At 38.1% G+C, this 23428-nt stretch overlaps 2 protein-coding genes across 10 annotated transcripts in view; one reads left to right on the forward strand and one right to left on the reverse strand.

Annotated features, from left to right (window-relative positions):
- LOC124711273 overlaps positions 1-9815 on the reverse strand; it is a 93078-nt gene extending 83263 nt beyond the window's left edge. For both annotated transcript variants that reach the window (XM_047241259.1, XM_047241257.1), the window contains exon 1: positions 9767-9815. The gene's annotated coding sequence lies outside the window, so the exon portion shown is untranslated. The remainder of the gene's footprint in view (positions 1-9766) is intronic.
- LOC124711274 (cell cycle checkpoint protein RAD1-like) overlaps positions 1-23428 on the forward strand; it is an 80810-nt gene that overhangs the window by 24702 nt on the left and 32680 nt on the right. For 5 of the 8 annotated variants that reach the window (XM_047241264.1, XM_047241263.1, XM_047241262.1 and 2 more), the window contains 5 exons: positions 9786-9845; positions 9955-10013; positions 10246-10344; positions 10424-10560; positions 18641-18875. In XM_047241264.1, the coding sequence (XP_047097220.1) occupies positions 9830-9845; positions 9955-10013; positions 10246-10344; positions 10424-10560; positions 18641-18875 (546 nt within the window). In that variant the 5' untranslated portion in view covers positions 9786-9829. The other 3 variants (XM_047241267.1, XM_047241260.1, XM_047241268.1) reach the window with 3 other exon arrangements.

Consider the following 23428-nt stretch of genomic DNA (forward strand, 5'->3'; position numbering starts at 1 on the left):
GGGTAATTTTAGAAGTCTTTAGTAGGCCAGGGAAAACTCCATTTGTACAGGATGCATTTATTATGTGGATTAGGGGTTCTACAATGGATTCTGCACATTTCTTTACAATTACATCAGGACTGTTGTCACTGCCACTGGAGTACTTATTCTTTAGTCCTTTTATAGCTGTAAGTACTTCAGTATTGGAGACTTTGTGAAGAAACATTGATGCCTGTACTGGTATGGTTTCTATTAGTGTTTGGTGTTTATTTGGTCTGTGGCAGTTTTTCTTTATCAGGTTTTCAGCTATTTTGCTAAGATAGTCGTTAAAACCACCTATTTTTTGGGGATCTGATGTGATTTCATCATTTAGGTTTAGTTTTAATGTTTTGTTTATAACATGCTGCTTACTGTTTGTTTCATTTTTTACAACTGTCCACAAGGCTTTCATTTTATTGTTAGATTCCTTTATAAATTTATCATTGTATAATTTTTTTGCTTGTTGGATTACTTTTCTGTAGATTGCAAAATAGGTCTTGTAATATGACCTAAACTGATCATCGACTTCATGGTGTTTCATGTGATTTTTAAGTCACGCTTTTTTTTTTTTTGCTGGAAATCCTTATCCCTTTTGTTACCCACGAGTTTGTGTGTGTTTCCGATTATCCTGGATTTCAGTGGAAATGCAATATTGAAGTGGTGGAGAAACGTTTCATGGAAGGAATTAAATATGTAGTTTGTATCATTTTCTTTATAGACCTCTGCCCAATTTTCAGCCTTTAGCAGACAGTTAAGAAGCCTTATATTATCATCATTAAATTGCCTTTGCATTTTAGTTATTGTGGGATATGACAAATTAACTCAGCACTTCTACAACCAAGTCAGTCAGTGGTATGTTGTAATAGCAAATTATGTGATGGCAGAATGCTGTGAGTCGAGAGCTCCAATGTTATGATAGATAACACTTGGCATGATACTCTGAAGTAAAGTTTTTTTCTCTGGTATGTTAACTTATTTGCCTATGAATCTAAGTACACTTAATGTGTCATACATATTTTGTGATGTTTCTAGACAGATATTCTGATGATAGGCAATGTCTGAAACACATTACTAATTACTGGTCAGAAGTGGCTAAAACATATACTGTTTGCTTAACATTTCCTGGTGATTTACCCATAATTTAATCCTTGCACACTATTTCCTTTTGCATTTATTTTAAAAAATAAAAGTAACTTCCTATACATATATAATGGTACACTGTACTTGGAAATTCAATCTTTATTTTTTGCTGTTTTGAGTGTTCACTTAAATTATGAATTATTTAAAAATACATAAAACATGAATCACATAACCCGCTGGAATACTAAGAAACACTTCCAGAATTTCTGTAGAATGAGTTAACAACATTATTCCAATCACTTTACAGAAAACTATCAGAACAATTATTTTAACTCTTTCACTTTACAATTTATTACTATATTTGGCGGGATGAATTTGTGTAAGATACACTACTTCTTGAAAAGCTGCTGGCAACCAAAACATTTTTATTGAAAATGTATGTACAATATTGTGCAAGTGTTTATTTAGGCAAATAGTAATAATTAAATAAACTGAAAGTAAGTTGTTTCTGTACACTGCATGATTTTGAAATATCTTCCAATTATTCACAAAATTTACGTCCTTTATGCAATTTTCAAGTGCATCTTTACTTCAATGGTACTTACTCCTTACTTTCACTTGCCTCTTTTTTTCCATCACCTCAGTTAATTTCCTTCATTTCATTCTTTTACAAATGTCTGCCATGTCATCAGGCGTAGCCTATCTAACCCATAACCAGTTTGGTTGGGTCATACGGATGCCAAGGAATTTGGTTTATGTTTAGACTGAATACTTGTAAAATTCTAGTGCTGTAGGTCTACATACTTTGCAGACTTTCCACTCTGAACTGTAAAACCAAGTGGTTGTTTTTAGAGCTGGTAAGGTTGGGGCCAGACTGACCCCACCATACTGTTTGTGGGATTTCTCTAACGAATTGTTTCCTGTTCCTATAGATTGAAACAATGTTATATTCTCATAAAGAAATGAAAGTAAGTGATCAACTTGATGAATGGCTACAGTCTATCCTTGACTAAGTACAGCTACACACACTGATTAACCAGACATTTTTGCACGAAATCAATGAAGCCTTGATAGGTCGCTGGAGGGAGTTGGCACCAGATCTGCACATAGAGGTCACCTAATTCTTGTAAATACTGGGGAGTGAGCTCTGATGCCACAGTCAAGTTCAATCACATGCCAGTCTGTGTGATGGGCAAAATCAAGTATGTCTGTGTGATCACCCTGTGTGAGTTCTTAAATGCAAAATTTAGGACTTCTGCCTTCCTTTTGCCCTCTTCTACAGAAAGTAACCAGCTACAACTCCAAGTCAGGCCTTTATCCGGATTATATAACAGCCATGACAGTAATGAAAATGAGGTAGAAAATGAAGAGGTGTTGGAAGAGGTCATATTTTGATCTAGCACTTATCAGGCATTGGTCCTGCATAGGTCTTCAAAATTCTTGTTCTGAATGCAGCATCTGGTCATTCCATGTAATGGGTAATATTTTCGGAGAAATTCTTAGTGCAATGAATGATTTTTTTTCTTTTTTTGTGAATCCATCGGAGATGGGATAAAGGACTTCAGATGGCTTCAAATTCTTGTGAAAAACCTTGTACCAAACAGCTGTTTTTCTATTTATAAATCCTTTACTATATGCAACTAGTTTCGGCATCCCATTAATCTTAAGGCTATATGTAAAACACCGGATAAATACATCACATAGTTGGTCTGCATTGTGCAGGTGCCACCAGTTGGTTGTGTGTGTTTTTTTTTTCTCTTCCATGGACTTATTCAGACCAACGTGGACACCTCAGTCATAAGACAACTAGTTATATTTATACAATTATATGCATGGTATCCATTCTTTCAGACATCCGAAAGAACAGTCACCATGCATACAATTGTATCTAAACATAGCCTAGCTTGGCATTGGGGAACTTTTTTCAGTTCAGATGCACTCATATACTCAGAGCCATTTGCAGGAATAAGGGTACTAATGCAGTAGTGACATATGGAATTTTGGGCTGGATGGGAGACTTGCTGAGGTAATCCACATAGTCGGGAAGGGCACTGTGTCTAGGTAGTGAAGTAGTCAGTGTAACTGCCTTGAGAGCAGGAAACACAGGTTCAAATCCCAATCCAGTAAAAGATTTCTTGTGTCACTATTGATCTAGGTCAACAACACACCAAGGAAGCATTTAACAAAATTATCATAATATGTTTATGTCAGAGGTATCCACATGGAACTGAAGGAGACATTCACAGAATCTAATAACGAAACTGCTTTGACCTGCACAATGCAGACCAACTATGTAGATATGTTTATCTGGTGGTTTGCATACAGCCTTAAGATGGCTGCCATTGGGTCACCGAAACTACATGCATGCATGTAATAATGGATTGATCGTAGAAAAACAGCTGTTTGATACAAGGTTCTTCACAAGAACAAATGAAAAAATTCTGAAAAACCAGACTATTTCTCCAACAGAAAATACCTGATTGGTGATATATGTCATGCAATTTAAGGCACTCTTGAGATTATTATCCTATTCAGCTTTCTTAAAGTAAAAATGTTTTTACAATGATGTCTACACAAGTTTATCTTGTCCGTCTTTTCTATAACTTTTGCAAGCTTTATAATAAAATTTATACGAAAAATTTTCTGTACTGTTTACTTATCCTGTAACTACAGCTAATTGATGCAGAACATAGTGCTATTGTGATGGGGTTTACTCATATGTTAATCCAACCGACAGGTTTGGTTCTTAAGGTTTCAAGAAAATAGTCTGGTTTTTCAGAATTGTTTCATTTGTCCTTGTGAAGAACCTTGTATCAAACAGCTGTTTTTCTACGATCAGTCCATATATTATGCACATGTCAGAACCATTTCAATGTAAACATTTAAATTATGGTGAGGAGTATGAGTTTTAACATGCTGCACAAGTTTGATTTTAATTGCTTTAACCAAAGAAAACTAGGTTGAACCTCTTCCACAGCCCACTTTTGTATATTATCCCTTAACTGTCACAAAGTTGCCAGCAGCCATGGCAGATGGCTCTGCTGTGGCTGGTGTTGGCCTCACAGCACTTACAATGTTAAGTAATTAGCAGAATTAACTGAATTATTGGGCAAAAACATGACATTAAATGGAAATTCCTCAGACATTAGAATTTTGGATGCACTTTTTAAATAAGACTTCTAGATGCATATACTTCATGCTCAAGGCCACAGAAAGCTGTTAACACATCAACTGCAGTTTTGTCAGTGGAAGCCACACACCTGATGCCATATACCTGGTGACAAAACATCCATCACCAAGCAGCTCATAACTGACATGTTAAATATAGAAAATTAGACCAAGAAATTCAGCAAAATAAATTCTCGGGGACTGTTTTAATACAAAAAATAACAACTGGAACTGAATAAACAATTTTCAGATTGTCCACACAAAATTTTGCTTTTTGACTTCATTCAGTTGTCAAGTGGAAAACATTTGTACTGGACGATTTTGGTGAATACTCATACTTTACCTGTGAAAAATAGCAAAACCATTTGAAATGGCTATGTCCATAGTCCAATTAATGTTATAGTATGGTAGTATTTCAGTTACATTTTGTTAACTATATGCAATAGGATAGATGAGTCAAAAGAAACACACAAACAGTGACATTTTCTTTATTAAGAACACTCGGATTTCCACATCACCCTGAGGTACCGAGTATGATGCGTTACTCATTGTTTTACATGGCGAGTTTCCCCAGTAGGCCTATAAACCATGATACACAAACATGCACACACAACTGTAAAAATTTAATTTTTAGAGTATGTGTGATCAAAGCCAACATGCACACTCAACACTTCACTGTCGGGTTGCACCAAAGCACTTGCAACATTCGACTTTTCAGCCAGGGTTGGTTTACCAAACAAACTTTTTGGACTGAAGTTCTGTTTATTAGATGTGTGTTGCACTTGCAACTTCTCATTGCTGGCACAGTGTGGACCTTCTTTCTTGGAGCAAGAGTTAACAAGTGACAGCAAATGGTCAACTGCTTTTTCCACTGTCTCTTCCGTTTCAGTATCTAATGAATCTACATGGTTTAGCAGGACTTTTAATTTAGCTTTCAACTGTGTTCCCCGTGAAGCAGTTGCCTCATCATTTTGCTTTTTCATTGAGGACAAAATAGCAGATGCCTGTTGTATCGAAGTGGTTTCTTTATCTTTGACTGTTTTACTGAAATGTAAGTCATATGTCATTGATACAGCATGAATGTGTTTACAAATGTTCAGATTTATTAAATTGTCTGGACAACAGCAAGAGAAACTGTGAATGCAAATATTACAAGTGCAACACAAAAGTCTGCAACTGAGGTTGCATTCTAGTGCTTTTAAAGTAACAGTGTATGTGATGCCACTTGTTGATTGAGATTTCACATAAAATCGTTTGCCATCACTATTGGCCGTGATTTGGCCTCTGTCAATTTTTTTGGATTCTCTATGCCGTTCTTGAATTTTCTCTATTCGATGAGTATGTCCACCCTTGTAGAGCTTAATAATTCTTTCAAAAGATTTGTCTCTTACTAATTTCATTTGTACCAGCAGCAACTTGTCCAGTCTATTATTGGTCTTGCCATCAAGGTAGCAGTACTTTAATACTCTATGCATGGCTTCCAGATGCATGTTTGTGTTTATGTTTAAATTACGCCGATAACAATACGCCCAATGTTGGGGCCTGAATCCGTAATGATTTGTGAAATACATTCCAAATTCTCTTGTGTCTTCGTCCTCTTGTAGCTCCCTCTCAAACAACTCTAGCAACTCACTGAACTTTTCTATATCTGCTCCTTCTAACAGCATACGCAAAGCTTTGTAAACCTGCGTTTGCTTGTTTGGGCCACCATGCACTTTCCTCAAGTTGCTTCTCCAGCTGCGGTCAATATGCCACGTACATAGCAAATTGTGTTCTGCCAGACCCATTACACCTGCCCAAGCACATCGAAAAACATTTGTGTCGTCTGACAAACACAGTTGATTTGATAACTCCTGCTTTCTCCCTGACACAAGTAAAGAACTGTGTCATTATGGCTGTATTCTCTTTATTAGAAATGCAAAATGCCACTGGAATACCACTCCCAAATTCATCTATAACTAGCGATGTTGTCACTAATAATTTGTACACGTTTGTGCAATGTGTCGAGTCTACACAAACAATATTGGAACCGAATTTTCTAAGCAATTCACTTCGGAATGGTGTCATTAACATTATCATTGTGTCTTCACTCGATAAATTTCCCATGTTTTGACCAGTTTGTTTGTGCATCAGAACACAGTCTTTCATTCTTTCTAAAAAAATACTCACACTAATTTCATCACTAGAATGGTACTGGTGAGGATCAATTAGAAATTCCCTTTTGATATTGTGAAGATCCTTCCAAGTAAGGAGGTGCAGTCTCTCAACCTCCTCACAATGTATGTAATCTCTCACATCATCCAAAATCCTCTGGAACGTCACACCCTCAGCAATTTTCCCTGCAACATTTCTACTATGAATAAAGCTACAACCATAACGTTAAACAAATACTACTACCTATACCTAATATTTCACTGTTTGTGCAATTTTGTCAGGACAAATACTGGTTGCCAGTAAATAAACAGTTAACACAATGCATTGTCATTGCTGCAAGTTATGATGTTAGGGTCACAAAAACAGTCATTACAACTCAAGTATATAGAAATTACACCTTTCACAGATCTAAACTGTATCTTTACTTCTAATTATATTGGTAAGGTATCCAGACAGCATGTATTCAATTGTGTATAATGTAACAGGTGAAGAATACATCAGGTGGTGGGCAAAACTAAGGTCACAGTAGCACCTAATTACTACAGGGTGGATGAACTAAAAATGTCCTGCAACAAGTGTTTAGTGAAAAGTGATTACAAGACAAACAATAGAAATCTCCTACATACTATGAAATGCACATCCATTCACTAACAACAAATTACTTCCTCAAACATCAGCCAACAGTTCATTACCAACATTTTATTATACACAGGCTGGCACATTGAGTCATGGCACAGTGTTAAAATTGCCAGTCAGCTGTACTTTCAAAACCAACTGTTCATAAAACTACCACAAGGGACATTTTCACTTCTATCACCTCAAATCAAATATTTATTACATCCTGAATTAGCACAATATATTAGGTTACCAAGCAATGTATATGAAAGTATTAATTATATCAAAGATAGAAAAAGAAAATATCAAAGAATTAAAAAATGGGAACTGATCACTAAATATAATGTTCCAGTTGTAATGTCATGATTTACCCAGGAATATGCGATTATTCGAGTGTACGCACCCAGAAAGGCAAAGACTAGTAGAAAGATACTTCCTGGACATCTCTCCAAGAAGTCTGAGGAAAAAAAATTGAGGAAGGAATTTGTTATTATAGGAAACACGGGTGCAAGAGGAGGAACCAGGTAGCCTGTTCTCTTATAGCAGTGGAGGAAACTAAAGAACTGGTAATAATTACAATAGCAAAAATCTGACAGAAATTTATGAATAATTCATGATCAAAAAATTAACAATACTTTAAGAGAAAGATTAACAACTTCACACATTCAATGTATTTCATTCTGACTCCACACCTGAATTGTGACATTACTCAGAAATTTGGTTTGCAAATGGATTTGCAGAGCAGTATCATTGTGACATTACATAATTTTACTGTGTAATGGCATGTGCAGCACCTATTCTTTCTAGTCTGTTGATGAAGTATTGTCACTGTTTTGTCATCTATAAACAAAGATATATAAGTGTTTTCTTTTACTCCATCTTAGTACATGCACGAAACTGTGCAAAAAAGGTAAACATTTTGTTCACATAACAGTTGCAAACACTATCAGTTAAAAGGCAAGGAGCTTAAAATGACTAAGATCATCTGTTGATCAATGAGTCTCTTTACCCAACCTACCTATAACTCTGACTGCACTACAAGTTAGTTCGTCACTACAAGTTGAAGGCAACAAGCAAGAATTGAGCGTGAATCACTCACTGTAAAATTTAGTCCCACAACCTATTCAAGTAGCCTAAAAGGTTATTCAAAGTGTGCTCCCAGACTTTTCCCGTCGGTAGAAAACTGGAACTATTCATTTCCAAGAAAATAGCATTACCATCACACAATGATTTAAGATGATCACTATCTACATTCCTCATGTGATTTCCACAAGCAGGAACGCCAATCATTATGTCATATCAGATGGCAATACTTCCACCAGCAAAATATGTTACGAAAATAATTCATAATTTCTTATCCAATAACGCTAACATTACATAATGAATACATACGAACCCACAGAAATCTCTTTTGAATGAATAACACACCACATTACCTTTACACAAGGTTGATTCTAGATAGGCAACTAAATTTCATTGCCTTAAAAATTATAAAAACTGCTGTATCAAAAACATTTGTTCTAATGTTGAACTCACCCGCAATAATCTCCCTTTCAGATTTACTAAGGTGCAGAAAACCAATATTCAGTTCATGGCCGAAATGTGTTTTAAAATAAACAGAAGTACACGTTCCATTTTTTTCTTGGCTGACCTCAATGGCAGACGTGCAGTGGCCACCCATTTTGTTACTGCCTTGAGACTTCAGTAGCCTCTTGCCCTTTGACCGAGATATGAATATCCCAGATCTGTGACATACATTTTGGTGGCACCCTTCACATGCTTCGCACCACCATGCATAACAAAGCTACATCTCGCTAACTTCTCCTCTTTGGACTTCCATTTTAGAAAGTCTGAAACATCAAACACGAAAAACATTGCACTATTTGCAAGCCTTGGTTGTTCACTGTAAATCGACCATACCTATTTGGCGTAAAAGAGAACGGCTAAAATGGCTTGTAATTCTAAACATTCAAAAGTTTTCATGAGTGCAAGAATGTTACTGAAAGCAAATATTTGAGCGATACGTAAAAAAAAAAGAAACAGTTGCTACACAATTTATGGACAGTAAAAATAAAGTTTATTAATTACCCATTGTGGACTACAAAGATTGCGACTTTGTCTTCTAAGACTAGGCCGTTAATACAAATGATCCTTTCATATGAACTGAAAGAAGCTTTGCACTACAACATTGCACCAGATTACTGAATGCAGAAAGAAATTCTACAGTTTTACCAGAAACATTCCTACTATTGAGTAGTAAAAACTAATTATTATACGGTGTTTCTTACCGTCCATTGACTGGAATACAATCTTTTCATCCGCAGTTCGAACCATGTGCTTTTCCTCCACATGGGCTCTCAAACCAGCCAATGTATTTAAGGAATGGCTACAGTCGTCTTGTGGGCACTTAATCGTACCTTCTGTATTTGGCTCTACATCATGCATTTTCCTGATGTGCGCGTATAAAGTTTTTCACAGCTGAAATGCTTTATCGCACACAAAACACGTGTTGGAATCTGCCATTATATACATGGGCCTAGAACACACAACAGCGAAGTAGTATATCGAGTTCGCCACACAACGTATCGACAGACAAATCGCCTACTTTAAAGAACAGCGCGTTTCAGAAAGTAGCAACGATCTGGATTGGCTGGTATGGGAGAAGACGTCATCGCACGACGTAGCCAATCAGCAAACCCGATTCCCTGGCGTCCCCTAGACACAGGTATATTTGTCCCGCTTTTCAACAGATCTTGACAGCTGACTGACACTCAGGCGCCTCTAGTGGCAGGGAATGGAAGTATCGACAAGTGAGTAGAATTGTGGCGGGATGATGTATAAATGAAAACAGAGTGGCAAAAATAACAATGGCTTTGCAGAGTCAGCAGGGTGAAATTGACGAAGATTTTGTTTTCACAGCCCGTCTAGACAGCGTGAAGAATCTCGTAATGCTACTGAGAGCCATCCATTTCAAAGATGTAAGTGAATTTAATAGTTTGGTAGAACACATACGAACAAAAACATTGTTGTCGTATTCCTGAGAAAAACTGCTATAATTCGACTTCTCATTGGTGAATTTGAAAACAAGTTTACGGGAAATGATGTAGCTGTGTAAAATTTTGGAAGACAATTCGAAACAGGAAATAGCATTACTTTCCTTGGACTGATATTTGATATGTTACGTGAATTAAGATTTTGATTTGTTTGCAGCATGCAATAATATTTATGACTGACAGAGGACTCAAAGTTAGTGTCGAGGATAGCAAGTGTGTACAGTTGAGCGCATTTATACAGGCAGAAGTATTCGAGGTATGTATCTGTTTGTATGAAATGTTTCGTGGTGTACATCTTTCCTAAGCTCACTACAAGACCTAATCATTAACTCCAGGAATATACGTTGACGGAAGAACAAGTAGTATTGAAAATCAATCTAGCAATCCTAATTGAATGCCTTAATATATTTGGAAGTCATAATACAGCTTTGAAGATGTCGTATAGGAAATACGGATTCCCTCTGACCCTTCTGTAAGTACTGTTTACAATATGGGATTACATTACATTAGTCATATTGAGAGGCCCCTATGGATAGAAAGCATTGGTTGTATAACTTGTATCTCATAAATAACGTTCTCTGGACTATTAAAGAAGTTATAAATTTACATTTTATTTAATTTAATTGCAGTACATTGAAATGTTCAAATATCATGAAAAACTATTACCTGTATATAAAAGTGAAACTTCTAATAATAAAATAACCTAAAACATTTAATTTGAGAGTTTCTATGGAGATACTTTTTAAAGAAGCAGAAATAGGCGCTCAAGAGTAAGTTCTTTAATTCAATCTTGAGCACCACTGGCCTACAGTATCTACATTACATGTATTAAATATGTGTTCTCATGTATCAGAGTTCATTTGGGATAATGTTAATCCCCTTTAGTCTTTGTAAAAATTATTTAGGTCTGAGTGTTGTATCCATGCATATCACTCTGAGAAATATTGGCAACGGAAAAAGATATTAATGAATAAACACTTACGTTTATTGATGGGGATTCTGTGGAACGGTATAGAATCAACGCCAGATATAATTCTCATAGTGCTGTTCCTTATTCTGAAAATACTGACCCTGTAAATTGAGTTCCACCCAAAAATTATTCCATAACTGATAAATGAGTGGAAATATGCAGAATTAACATGTTTCTTCATTTCTAAATCACCTGTAGCATTTATCATTTGTACTGAAAAATCACTAAACTAAGGCACTTTCTTTGATTCTTGCTGGAGATTCCCATTAAAGTTTTGATCCCAGGATCTTAATGCGTTCTGCTTCTGGTAGATCATGTTGGAGGAACCTACTTCTGTAGGTTTTGGAGTTCTTTAAGAAGTACTGTGGCTGCTCTTATCTGATTGGCATGGGCCTGATACATTTTGCTTTTTGCATTCCCGTAACATAAAAGCCATGAATGTATTGTGTCTACTACTTCATTATATTGTAACTGTAGCTAATATTTTAACCACAGTTGTGGAAAATAGTATAAAGGCATGGATATTTGAAGGAAAATTAACATTATCCATTGGAATAGTTGTGCACAGTGTACATGCATTGATATGAGATCCAGTATACTGACAAATCCAGTCAAATGGTATCTCATTCAATGTCAGTAGTACAGTGTACGACAATACGCCAACAATCCATATGGTTGCGGACGGTATAAAGGCAGTCGACTCTGTGCAGTGTTAGTGTGTATATACGTGCCTTTACTGCAGATGTGGAACAGACACCATTAATGACAGTGCGTGTGGTATACATAAACCACAATTATGATAGTGCCACATAGTGGTAAAAAAGCAAAAATCGGCCTGTACAAGGAAATGGGACACTCTAATCATCAAATCTCTAAGAAGTAGAACTGTTCAGCTACAGTGGTTGATAATTTCATTTTCTGGAAATTGGAGAATATCAGGGAATTTCAAGTGTGTCAGGGAAATATTGGAGAAATTGGGGGGAAAAAGAGCACTGGAAAAATCTCGTTGATCTCTCATGTGACATATGAATAGCTCATACACAAGTGGACTTCAACAATGGGCCAAAACTGCATGCCATTTCTGTGTCTTTAACAGATTGAGCCTGCCGATCTGAAGCCCATTACTTCCCACTAATGTGTAAGTCGTGCCCATCAGATCTAGTCTCACCGATCTGCCTGCACTCTAGGTCAATTTGTGTGTGGCATATTGCAGTGGATTTTTATGGTTAATCCAAGGACTCAGGACTGCGGTGTTCCTCGACAGGCCAGAGGCCACGGGTGTTGGATTTCATGAATTGCGACCGTCTCACCGCAAGTACAGTGCAACATTTTATAGACAATTAATTTATTCTAGTACATTTTGGCACTTCGTAAATCATTTATATATTAGAAAGTATGGACAATAAGAAGAAGAAAATTACGGTAGTCGCTAGCAGTTTGTATGCTATGTATTCACATATTTCTCAAAGAAAAATCACACAATACCTGTAGAATAATAGACATAACACAGTGACTAATAACTGATAATAACGAACATTGTATAACAAACATTTTATTGGTGGTTATCCACAGTGTTGGTTTACACAATTCTTCCCTGCCTAATACATTTCTTTCTAGAGGCCTACTTTTTTGTAAGGTTATTTTTGAAATCAATGAAGGCATTTTAAATCTGTATTGCAACTCCAAGGAAATGCATATTTTTGTCACAAATTAGTTTTGTTTTATTGAAATAATATAACAACAGTGGTCTTAATGGAACACATACATCATTTGTCTTGCTTTCTCCTTCTAAAAACTGCTGATTACAAAAGATGTTAATGTTAGGGCTTAAGATTTATGCTCACACGGGGGAGAAATCCACCCAGGGGCCCAGCCTTTGCAGTTCCCTTGCTGAATGTCTATCGTCTTGCTGTTCTTTTTCCATTCCCTTGGGGAACGTATCTGAGGTGTTTTTGGGAGTGTTTTGCAGTTAGCTGACATAAGAACAGTCTCATCACTGTTTTTCATTCCTTCTTCCTTTCTTCGTTCAACTTCTGTCCTTCCTCCGCTTTGACGTTTGAGGCTTCTCTTTTTTCTTCTTCCTCCCTGTGCGCTCCTGAAGGCCAGCCCATGCATCTGACCCGTAACAGGTGATTGGGTAACACATAATTCCCAGCCCCGGGTCGACAGGTAGGGTTTGCATGCATCTCCTGGTACAGGCTGTAATCTACCCCTCCCTCATATCATTTGTTGTTTGTCACTGACTTCATAATTAACTCTTTCAATAAGCTTCCAGAGGAATAAGATTTACAATAATTTTTTTATGTATCTTCTTTTCTCGTAGTTGGCTCCTGTTCTTCATGTCTAGGGGCTGATTTTTAAAGCTGAAATTTTTGGTATTATATGTTCTCATGGTTCCAATTGACGTACATAATGCTGAAGTATTGCCTGGGCAGTAATTTCAGTTTCTATAATTTTTATTCTCTCACTTTTTCCTATATCACACCGTCTTTACAATTTCTACTTCAACAAAACCAAAAATTCCATTGTCATTGTCAAAAGTAAAAACACGTCCTATCACATCTGATGCATGCCTACTACTAATCCATTCTGTGGTACTAACAATGTTCCAAAGAGTTTACAGATTTTCTTGACAAATTTACTCTGCCTTCAGGAAACAGAATCACATCCGTGTGACTGCTTTGAGCTTTTGCATTTCATGCTGGTCTGTTTTCATGTTCCTCCCAAGTTTGGCATTCCATCTCATGAGGGAGCCAAGCTGCTCATACGGGATGACGTTCATAGTCAACCCATCTCCCTTACTACCCATCTTCAAGCTGTTGCAGTTCGTCTTTTCCTTTTCTCACTTGACCTTTTTCCTTTGTACCATTTTCATCCCCCTGTCATTCGATGACACCAGGGTTGTGTTCCTCCAGTTTATTGGGCAGCTATCTCAACCATTTCTGCTGCTTGGTGACTTTAATGCACACCGTCCCATTTGTGGTTCTCCCAGAACCTGTCGGAGAGGTGCGCTCTTGGCTGACCTTCTTAATCAACTTAATCTTTTGTGCGTTAACAAAGGAGCACCCACATTCCTTTCAGACTCATCGCGCACCTATTCCCATTTGGACCTACCCTTCTGCACTTCTCATCTTGCTCATTATCTTGAGTGGACTGTTCTTTCTGTCATCTGCTCGAGTGACCATTTCCCGTATGCTATCCGTTTACTGACTCCTACCTCACCTTAGTGTACACTCAAATCGCAGCTTACTAAGGCCGACTGGAGGCTTTACTCCTCCCTGGTGGCCTTTGACAGACACCATTTCCCCAGTTGTGATGACCAGGTAGAATATCTTACAAACATAATCCTTTTCGCCGCAGAGTGTTCCGTTCCTTGTCCTTCCTCTTTAACAGGCTGTTTCCCCGTCCCTTGGTGGACTGAGGCGTGCCGCGATGCAATTCGCGCGTGGAGACGTGCTCTCCTTATTTGTAACCATCATCCTATGATGGCAAACTGCTTCCATTATAAACAGATACGTGACCAGTGTCATCGCAGTCTTCAGGATAACATAAAAAGCTTTCTGGGACCTAGATCTATTCCCCAGTTTTCGGCCTGACAGTAGCAGACGATGCCATCGTCAACCCTATTGCTATCTCCAACAACTTTGGCCACCATTTTGCGGAAATTTTGAGCTCCTCTAACTATCCCCCTCTCTTCCTCCATTGGAGACGATTGGAGGCAGCTCATGCAATACCCTTCTCATCTCAGAATCATGAGTGTTACAATGCCACCTTTACTATGAGGTAGCTAGATCATGCAATCACTTCATCCAGATCCTCTGGCCCAGGGACAGACACTGTTCGCATTCAGATATTGCAGCATGTTTCTCTTGCAGGCAAGCACTTTCTGCTTAATACGTACAACCTCATCTGGGCAGAGGGCAATTTTCCCAAATGCTGGCATGAAGCCACTGTCACACCCATACCTAAGCCCGGTAAGGACAAACACCTTCCTTCTGGCTACCACTCCATCTCTCCAGCTGTGTTTGCAAGCTGGTATGATCCATGCCCGGCCGGTATAGTGACTAGAGTCTCGCAATTTACTAACCACTACACAGTGTGGATTTCAAGCACGCCATTCTCCAGTTGACCATATTGTCCCTTTGTCCACCCATGTCATGATTCGTTTTTTGTGGAAATCCAAGACTGTGGCCATGTTTTTCAATTTGGAGAAAGCCTAAGGCACTTGCTGTAAGACTGGTATCCTCCATACTCTCTACGCGTGGGGCTTCCGTGGTCATCTGCCCCATTTCCTTGAGGAATTTTTAAAAGACAGAGTTTTCAAGGTACGTTTGGGTACTGCTTTGTCAGACACCTTTATCCAGGAAAATGGTGTGCCTCAGGGTTCCGTCCTGAGTGTCATCCTCTTTGCTATCGCCATTAACCCTATAATGGCCTGTCTCCCGCCGGGCATCTCCGGCTCCCATTTTGTTCACGATTTTGCCACCTATTGCAGTTCTCCACAGACCTGTCTCACTAAGCAGCCTCTTTAGCAGTGTATTGATCGCCTTTACTCGTGGTGCATTGACAATAGCTTTCGTTTTTACACTGACAAAACTGTCATTGAATTTCTGGCAGTGCAAATGGTTTCCCCCACCACGTTTTACATCTTGGGCCTGTTGCCCTTCCGTTCTTTGAAACTATGAAATTCTTGGGGCTCCTGCTTGATGGGAAACACTCTTGCTCCTCCCACAAGTCTTACCTGGCAGCCTGCTGTACATGGTCCCTCAATGGTACTTCCCAGGGTGCGGATCGAACTACTGTCCACTGTTTGTAACAGTCCCTTGCCTGTTCGAAACTGGATTATTGGGTGCTTTGTTTACGCATGTGCACGACCGTCCCTCTTACACCGTCTCAATACTATCCGCTATCATGGCATCCGTTTGGCCACTGGCGCCTTTTACACTAGTCTGGTTGAGACTCTATATGCATAAGCCGCTGAACTACCACCGTCCCACCGCCGTGACTTTCTCCTCAGCAGGTATGCATGCCATATGTCTGCCATGGCCACCCATCCTATGCCTCCTTCTTCGATGACGTACTGGAAGTGCCAGTATGGGGTGTGGCTCTCTTCTCTGTTGCCTACTTGGGTTCACTTTCGGCTCTTGATCCAGCAGGTTAACTTCAAGCTCCCTGCAACTTTCTGGTGGATGTGAACTGTTCACCACCTTGGCTGTATGCTGCGGACTGCGTTCACCTTGGCCTTAATTCGCTTCCTAAGGACACTATACCAGCCTTGCTCTATCGCTTTCAGATTCACAACCTTCTCGTGGAATTTTGTGATAACACCTTTGTGTTCACTGATGGCTCTTGGACTGACCATGGTGTCAGGTGTGCCTTCATCATTGGTGCCTACATTTTTTGGTATCAGCTTCTGGGACACTGTTCAGTATTTGCAGCAGAGCTCTTCGGAGAATATCAGGCTACAGAGTACATCCGGTGAACACAGGCTTTTCAATTGTGTCATCTGCTCAGACTATCAGCACCCTTCAAAGCCTCTGTGCACTGTTCACTGTCCATCTCGTAGTGCAATGGGTCCAGGAAAGCTTGTACTTGCTCATTCTATAGAGCCACTGTGATGTTTATGTGGATTCCTGGTCATGTCGGTCTGACGGGAAACGAGGCTGCTGACCCTGTTGCCAAGGCTGCAGTCCTTGTACCTCAACCCACTAGTTCTTACATTCCTTCTGATGATCTCTGTATTGCCGTCTGTCAGGAGGTGGTGTGGCTGTGGCATCACCACTGGTCCTCCCTTCATGGGAATAAACTTCAGGTTATTAAGCCTTTCCCAGCAGCTTGGATGACCTCCTCTTGCCCCCACCATTTTAACTAAGTTGCGTATTGGGCACTGCCTTTTTAGCCATCGCTATTTGTTAAGTGGCACTCTCCCCCACTTTGTGCACCATGCGCCCAACTTCTAACTTCTGCCATTTCCTGATGGAATGCCCTTTTTTTGTCCAGTTATGTTCCTGTTGGCGTTTGCTGTCTGAGTTATTGGCCGTTTTAGCGAATGACGCACGGGCTGTCGACTGCGTTTTACTTTTTATCCGTCATAGCAGTACCGCGAAGGCCATTTAATTTTTAGGTCTGGTCCTCCATTTCTCTAGTGCATATTTTATAGACCTTTCTCCATGTCCCTGTTTTTAGCTATCTTCTCTTCTGTTGTTGGGGATTGACATTATGACCCTGGTTGTTTTTGTGTCCTACATCAATACAGAACAGAAAGGGGGGGGGGGGGGAGAGGAGAAGTACAGAAGTCCTTTCATTTTTTTGTCAACTTATGTCTTTATTTACCTTGAGATCTCAAAATTTGTCAGGGAAAAATGCTAAAACTTGTCTGGAAATCAGGGAAATATCAGAGAATTTCACTCGGGGAAACTTGTGACAACCCCTGGCCGCAAATCATTATCCTTCTCAGCTTGTTGCTGATGTGCAATTGCCAGTATCTGCCAGACATGCATGACAGAGTTTGTCAGAATGTGATAAAGTAGTGTCAGTGATGAGAAGTAGTTTAATTTAGATGATCCGGATGGATTTCAGAATTATTGACAGGGCCTGAGAACAGAGCAGCAGCAGGTGAGAATGAGCTGGCATTTAGTTGATGAATGATTTGGGCAGCCTTCTGCATGAAAGATAAATCAAGCACTGCTTGGCTGAAAACTAGAATGAGTTCTAACATTTTCAGTGAGGTACCAGAGACAGAACTGATTAGAATGTATGAGGACCTGAGGGGCGATAGTCTAATATTTCAACAAGATAATGCATCTGTGCACTAGAACCAAAATGCGGTTTGAAGATAAAGCTATAGAAATCTTGTCCTGGCCTGCACATAGTCCGGATTTGAACCCTGTGGAGAACATTTGGGGAATACTTGCAAATTGTGTTTATCACAATGGAAGGCAATTCGTATCCATAAGTAAGCTGAAAAGTGGAATATGCAAAGAGTGGGCAATAATTTCACTGCAAGAACAACAAATCTAACAAAATCAATGCCAAAGAGAATTTGTTTAGATAATTAGGAAGAATGGAGGTTGGAAAAAGTACTAACAGTGCAATAACACAAGAAGACACTGAGTGCCTTTATACCTATTTTCAGCCAGGGAATGCAACCGTCTTATTTTGTTACTCGTGTTATGGAAGAAACTATGTAATCCCATCATGATTATTAATATAAACTGTCAGTTGATAATCCTTTTTGAAATCCAAACTGTTTGCTTGTATGCATGTTTTCCTGTACTAGGTATTTGCAAAGTATGTTGTTCATAATTTCAAACTGTTTTGAAAAAATGGAATGTGTAAGTAATTTTTTACTAACATTTTGGCTCCTTTTTTTTGTGAAGCGGCTTTACAATAGTGTGTTTAAAATAACCCTGTGAAAGTATGAGTATGAAAATATCCATCACAAAGTTCAGTTGTACAGCATTTAATTATTTTACTGTCAGTTTCATCATAATGTCTTGAACATTGATTTATAATTTAAAGAAATGTGTATGAATGTTAAAAATAAGAAAAAACAAGTTACTGTGGACGTTTCCACTTTCAGATTAGAAGAGGATGGAGTTGTGACAGATTGTAGCATTCGTACCCAGGAACCAGAAGAAATGTTGGATTTTGATATTGAAAATGCACATGTACTAAACAAAGTGATAGCTAGAGCTGATAACATGAAAGATGTTCTAACTGAATTGGACTCGACTAGTGAATTTGTTGAACTTTTATTGTCACCTGATCCTCCCTACTTCCGTCTTGCTACAACTGGTAATGCGGGTGATACAAAGGTAATAACAAATGGAATTTCACTTCCACCACATTTTAAGACACCATATGCCTCTTATTAATTTCTGTGTTGATCAAGCAGTGGATATTCCTGTTTGAAATAACGACGATATTACGAAAAGGATAGAGTGGAACTCACCATATAGAGGAGATATTGAGTTTCAGGCAGACACAGTAAAAAGACTGTTATACATTACGCCATTCAACCAAAAGACCTCCTTCTCGAGTACACACACACACACACACACACACACACACACACACACACACACACACACACACACACACACAGAGAGAGAGAGAGAGAGAGAGAGAGAGAGAGAGAGAGAGAGAGAGAGAGAGAGAGAGAGCATATTATGGGCATACACATATAGTTTATAATTAAGATAATATAATAATTTAAATGAGTTTAGAGGTTTTTTTCTTTCAACTTCTTAAAATTTACTTGCTTAAAAAATTCTGATGATGAATGTAAATAGTGATCTAATGTGAATGCTCATAAGATTCAGCTGAACTCTGAAGAAAGAGACAGCTTATATTTCATATGGGGAAACTGTCATAATTTTCGTAGCACAATTTGTAATGGGTGTCCTATAAGCTGATGTTCTTATTAACATGAACACAATACAAATTAGTTTTTATTTAACTCTTTAAAACACATTCTTATGTATGTTTATGAAGTCACAGAATATAAATGCAGTAGAGTGTGGATTTATAATCAGATGTGGCATATTTTCTTTCATGTTGCATTTGTTTTCAGTTATATGTCTAGTATTTGAAACATTATGCAGATAAAAGCCCAAACAATCTGGTCCTTATAAGCATTAATTATGCTGCAGTTTAGTCATACAGGTCTTGAAGGCTTCTGCTTCAATAGACTTACTGTAATGATTTCTTAAGGACTGTGTCACTATGGTGTCATTCTGTTTTTTTTTTTTTTTTTTTAAATACCAAGAAGCCTCTTTTGTATTTAAGTTGCGTATCTCTCAGTTTATTTTGTAATAAAAAATGCCGGAATTCAACTTGAGAGGTTTTTTGAAAGACCATAACCCAGGGTATGACTTCAAAGTTCACAGGGACAAGCGTTTGTTAATTGTTCTTTAGATCACATTTACAATGAATGTTATTAAGTTGAATTGCACATATTAACAAAGGAAAACACACATGTATTTCAATGTCTTTGTGTGATAGATCACTTTTGTTAGAGTGGCAACATAGCGTAGGCTCTCTGTAGTGTTCATATGCAGTTTGTATTGCCTATCATCCAAGTTGAATTGCACATATTAACAAAGGAAAACACACATGTATTTCAATGTCTTTGTGTGATAGATCACTTTTGTTAGAGTGGCAACATAGCGTAGGCTCTCTGTAGTGTTCATATGCAGTTTGTATTGCCTATCATCCAGTCATCTGGTGTGTGTGTGTGTGTGGGGGGGGGGGGGGGGGGGCTCTGTAAAAATAATTAATTATTTTTATTCAATACTTCTTCTGTGATATATAAGCAGCTGTTTGTTAGTTAGTTTCATGTTACATGGATCATTTTGCATGATAAATCATAATAATGTGGAATGAGTCATTGTAAATTCACATCGCAAATTGATTTCTAAATGTGGCTACATGCTGAACATTTATAAGGTGTTTTCTTTTATACAGATATGAATTAGTAATTCCTACCCATTACCTTTTAAACATTACAATAATGGCAGTTCATCTATGGAGTAGAAGAAGAAAATTTTTCAATTTTGTTTTCAAATTTTACTTTGCTGTCTATTAGACAGTCTATATCACCGGGTAAGTGATCAAAAATTTTAGTTGCAGTGTTGTGAACCCTTTTTTGCGCTAAAGACAACCTAAATGCAAAGTAATGAATTTCATTTTCCTTGTGGTATTGCAATTATGTAGATCATTGTTCCTTTTGAACTGCAGTGGATTATTTACAACAAACCTCATGAGGGAGAAATATAGTGTTAAGCAATAGTCAGAATGTCAGCACTTTAAACAGATGCCTGAAAGATGAACATGGGTGAGCACCACATTTTTTTATACAGCGTGTTTTTGAACAATGTAGACTCTTTCTTTCTTAAAGATGAATTCATTCCCTCAGAACCTTATTCTGTATGACATTACTGAACAAAAATATGTCAAGTTACTGATTTATCTCTCCCCTGGATTTGCAGTGATTCTAAGTGCAAATGTGGCTAAGCTAAGTTGTTTTAGGAGTACCAGAATTTGCTTCTTCCAGTTTCATTTCTTATCTAAATAGACACCTAAGAATTTCAAAGTTTCCACCCAGTGTATTATTTCATCACCACATGTACAATTTATCATTGGTGTAGTCCCTTTAGATGTGAGAAATGACTATGTTCTGTCTTTTTAAAATTGAGGGAGAGGCCATTTGCAGAAAACCAGTCAATGATACTTTTTAGAACTTTGTTTACCATTTCTTTTGTTTTTCTATTGATTCCAATGCTAGTGTCTTCTGCAAAAATAACTAATTCTGCTTGTTGTGTATTAGGAGGAAAATCATTTACGTATATGAGAAACAGTAGTGGACCTAAGATTGAGCCTTCGGGAACCCCATAGGTGATTTCTACCCAGCTAGAATAATGTCACCATACTACATTGGTTGAATTGCTGAGTACAGATTTCTGCGTTCTTTTGGTTGGATATGGCATAATCGTTGGTTTGCTGTATCATCGATCCCTTGAAACTTCAATTTATTTAGGAGAATATTGTGATTCACACAGTCAAATGTCTTAGACAGGTCACATAAAATACCAACAAGCACAGTTTTGTTATTCGGTGTTTGTAAAATTTGGTGGGTGATAATGTAAATGCCATTCTTAGTACAGAAACTCTTCTGAAATCCAAACTAGGTTTTGCTGAAGGTATTATTGTTGCTCAAATGAGGTACTATCCTAGAAAACATCACCTTCTCAAGATGTTGGAAAATGATGTCAGCAGTGAAACAGGTTGGCAGTTACTGACATATCTCCTATCACATTTCTTAAAGAGGTGTTTGACTACAGTATATTTCAGTCTCTCTGAAAAAATGCCTCGAGTTAGTGATGCATTACATGTTTGAGATAAGACTGGGCTATGGAGAAACATTTTTGCTCTACGCTGGAAGACACTTCTGCTATATCTCAGACATTTTGTTTCTGTGGTAGATTCTCAGCTAGTTCTGTAGCTGCGTATTTCATCCACGATCATCTTGTAGACATCTGTTTAAGGAGTTGGGCATTCTGACTGTGCCAAAGCTACATTCTGTAAAGAGTAATGCAGATCATTTTCCCCTCTGTGTTGTATTTGTGAATATCTCTGTTACTCTCAAACTCAGATGGATAGTTGATAACAAATTTCATATGTGAATAAATGTACTGTGTGGCTGTAGATAATACTCACAGCTGCTTAAAGAGATGCCTACAAGATGTACATGTGTGAACCACTCAGATAATTCTGATTACTATCTTTTGTGCAATGAAGGCTTTTTGCCTAATTGGTGAGTTACCCCAAAATATGACCCCATGAGACATCAGTGAATGAAAATATTTTCACCTACTGGCTTCTATATCCCAAAGTTGCCAATTATTCGTATGTCAAAAGTAGCCGAACCTAACATTTTGGCACTACTTTATATCTTTTTTCTAGTTTTTAAGTTTTGATCAATATGCTCACGTAAGAACTTAGAGCTTTCCACTATATCTATTCTATCTTCTTTATATATTAAGTTAATAGGAGGTGGGATGTTTTTGACAGTACAAAACTGGATGAGTTATGTTTCTCCAAAGTTTAAAACTAGCCCATTTGTGCAAAATCAAGCAGTAAATTTCACAAAAACTTCATTGGCCGATTCTGTCTCCTGATTGAAATAAAACGGTAGAGCATTAACATGCAACAAGAACAGTAGTGAGACAGAGACCGTGCCTTGTGGGTATGTAATTTCTCACCATCCAGATGAAGAGGCATCCTTCTTTATATTACTAATAAAGCCTAGGGTGTCTGTCAGCTTTCTGTTTCTTAAATAAGGAGTAAGCCAGGCATGTGCTCACCTACATACACTGAGGTGACAAAAGCCAAGGGATACCTCCTAATATTGTGTCGGACCTGCTTTTGCCTGCGTGTGGTGCAGCAACTCAACCTGGCATGGACTCAACGAGTCATTGGAAGTCCCCTGCAGAAATATCGAACCATGCTGCCTCTATAACTGTCCATAATTGCAGAACTGTTGCTGATGCAGTATTTTGTGCACAAACAGACCTCTTGATTATGTCCCATTATTGTTTGATGGGATTCCTGTCAAGCATCGAGTAGGCCAAACCATTCACTCAAATTGTCCAGAATGTTCTTCAAACCAGTTGTGAACAGTTGTGACCCGGTGACATGTTGCATTATCATTCACAAAAATCCCTTCGCAAATGGCTGAAAATGGTCTCCAAGTAGCCGAAGATAACCATTTCCAGTCAATTTTTTGTTCATTTGAAGCAGAGGACCCCGTATATTCCATGTAAACATAGCTCGCACCGTTATGGAAACCACTACTAGCTTGCACAGT

Source organism: Schistocerca piceifrons, chromosome 8, assembly GCF_021461385.2.
Source record: "Schistocerca piceifrons isolate TAMUIC-IGC-003096 chromosome 8, iqSchPice1.1, whole genome shotgun sequence".
Taxonomy (NCBI): Eukaryota; Metazoa; Arthropoda; class Insecta; order Orthoptera; family Acrididae; genus Schistocerca; species Schistocerca piceifrons.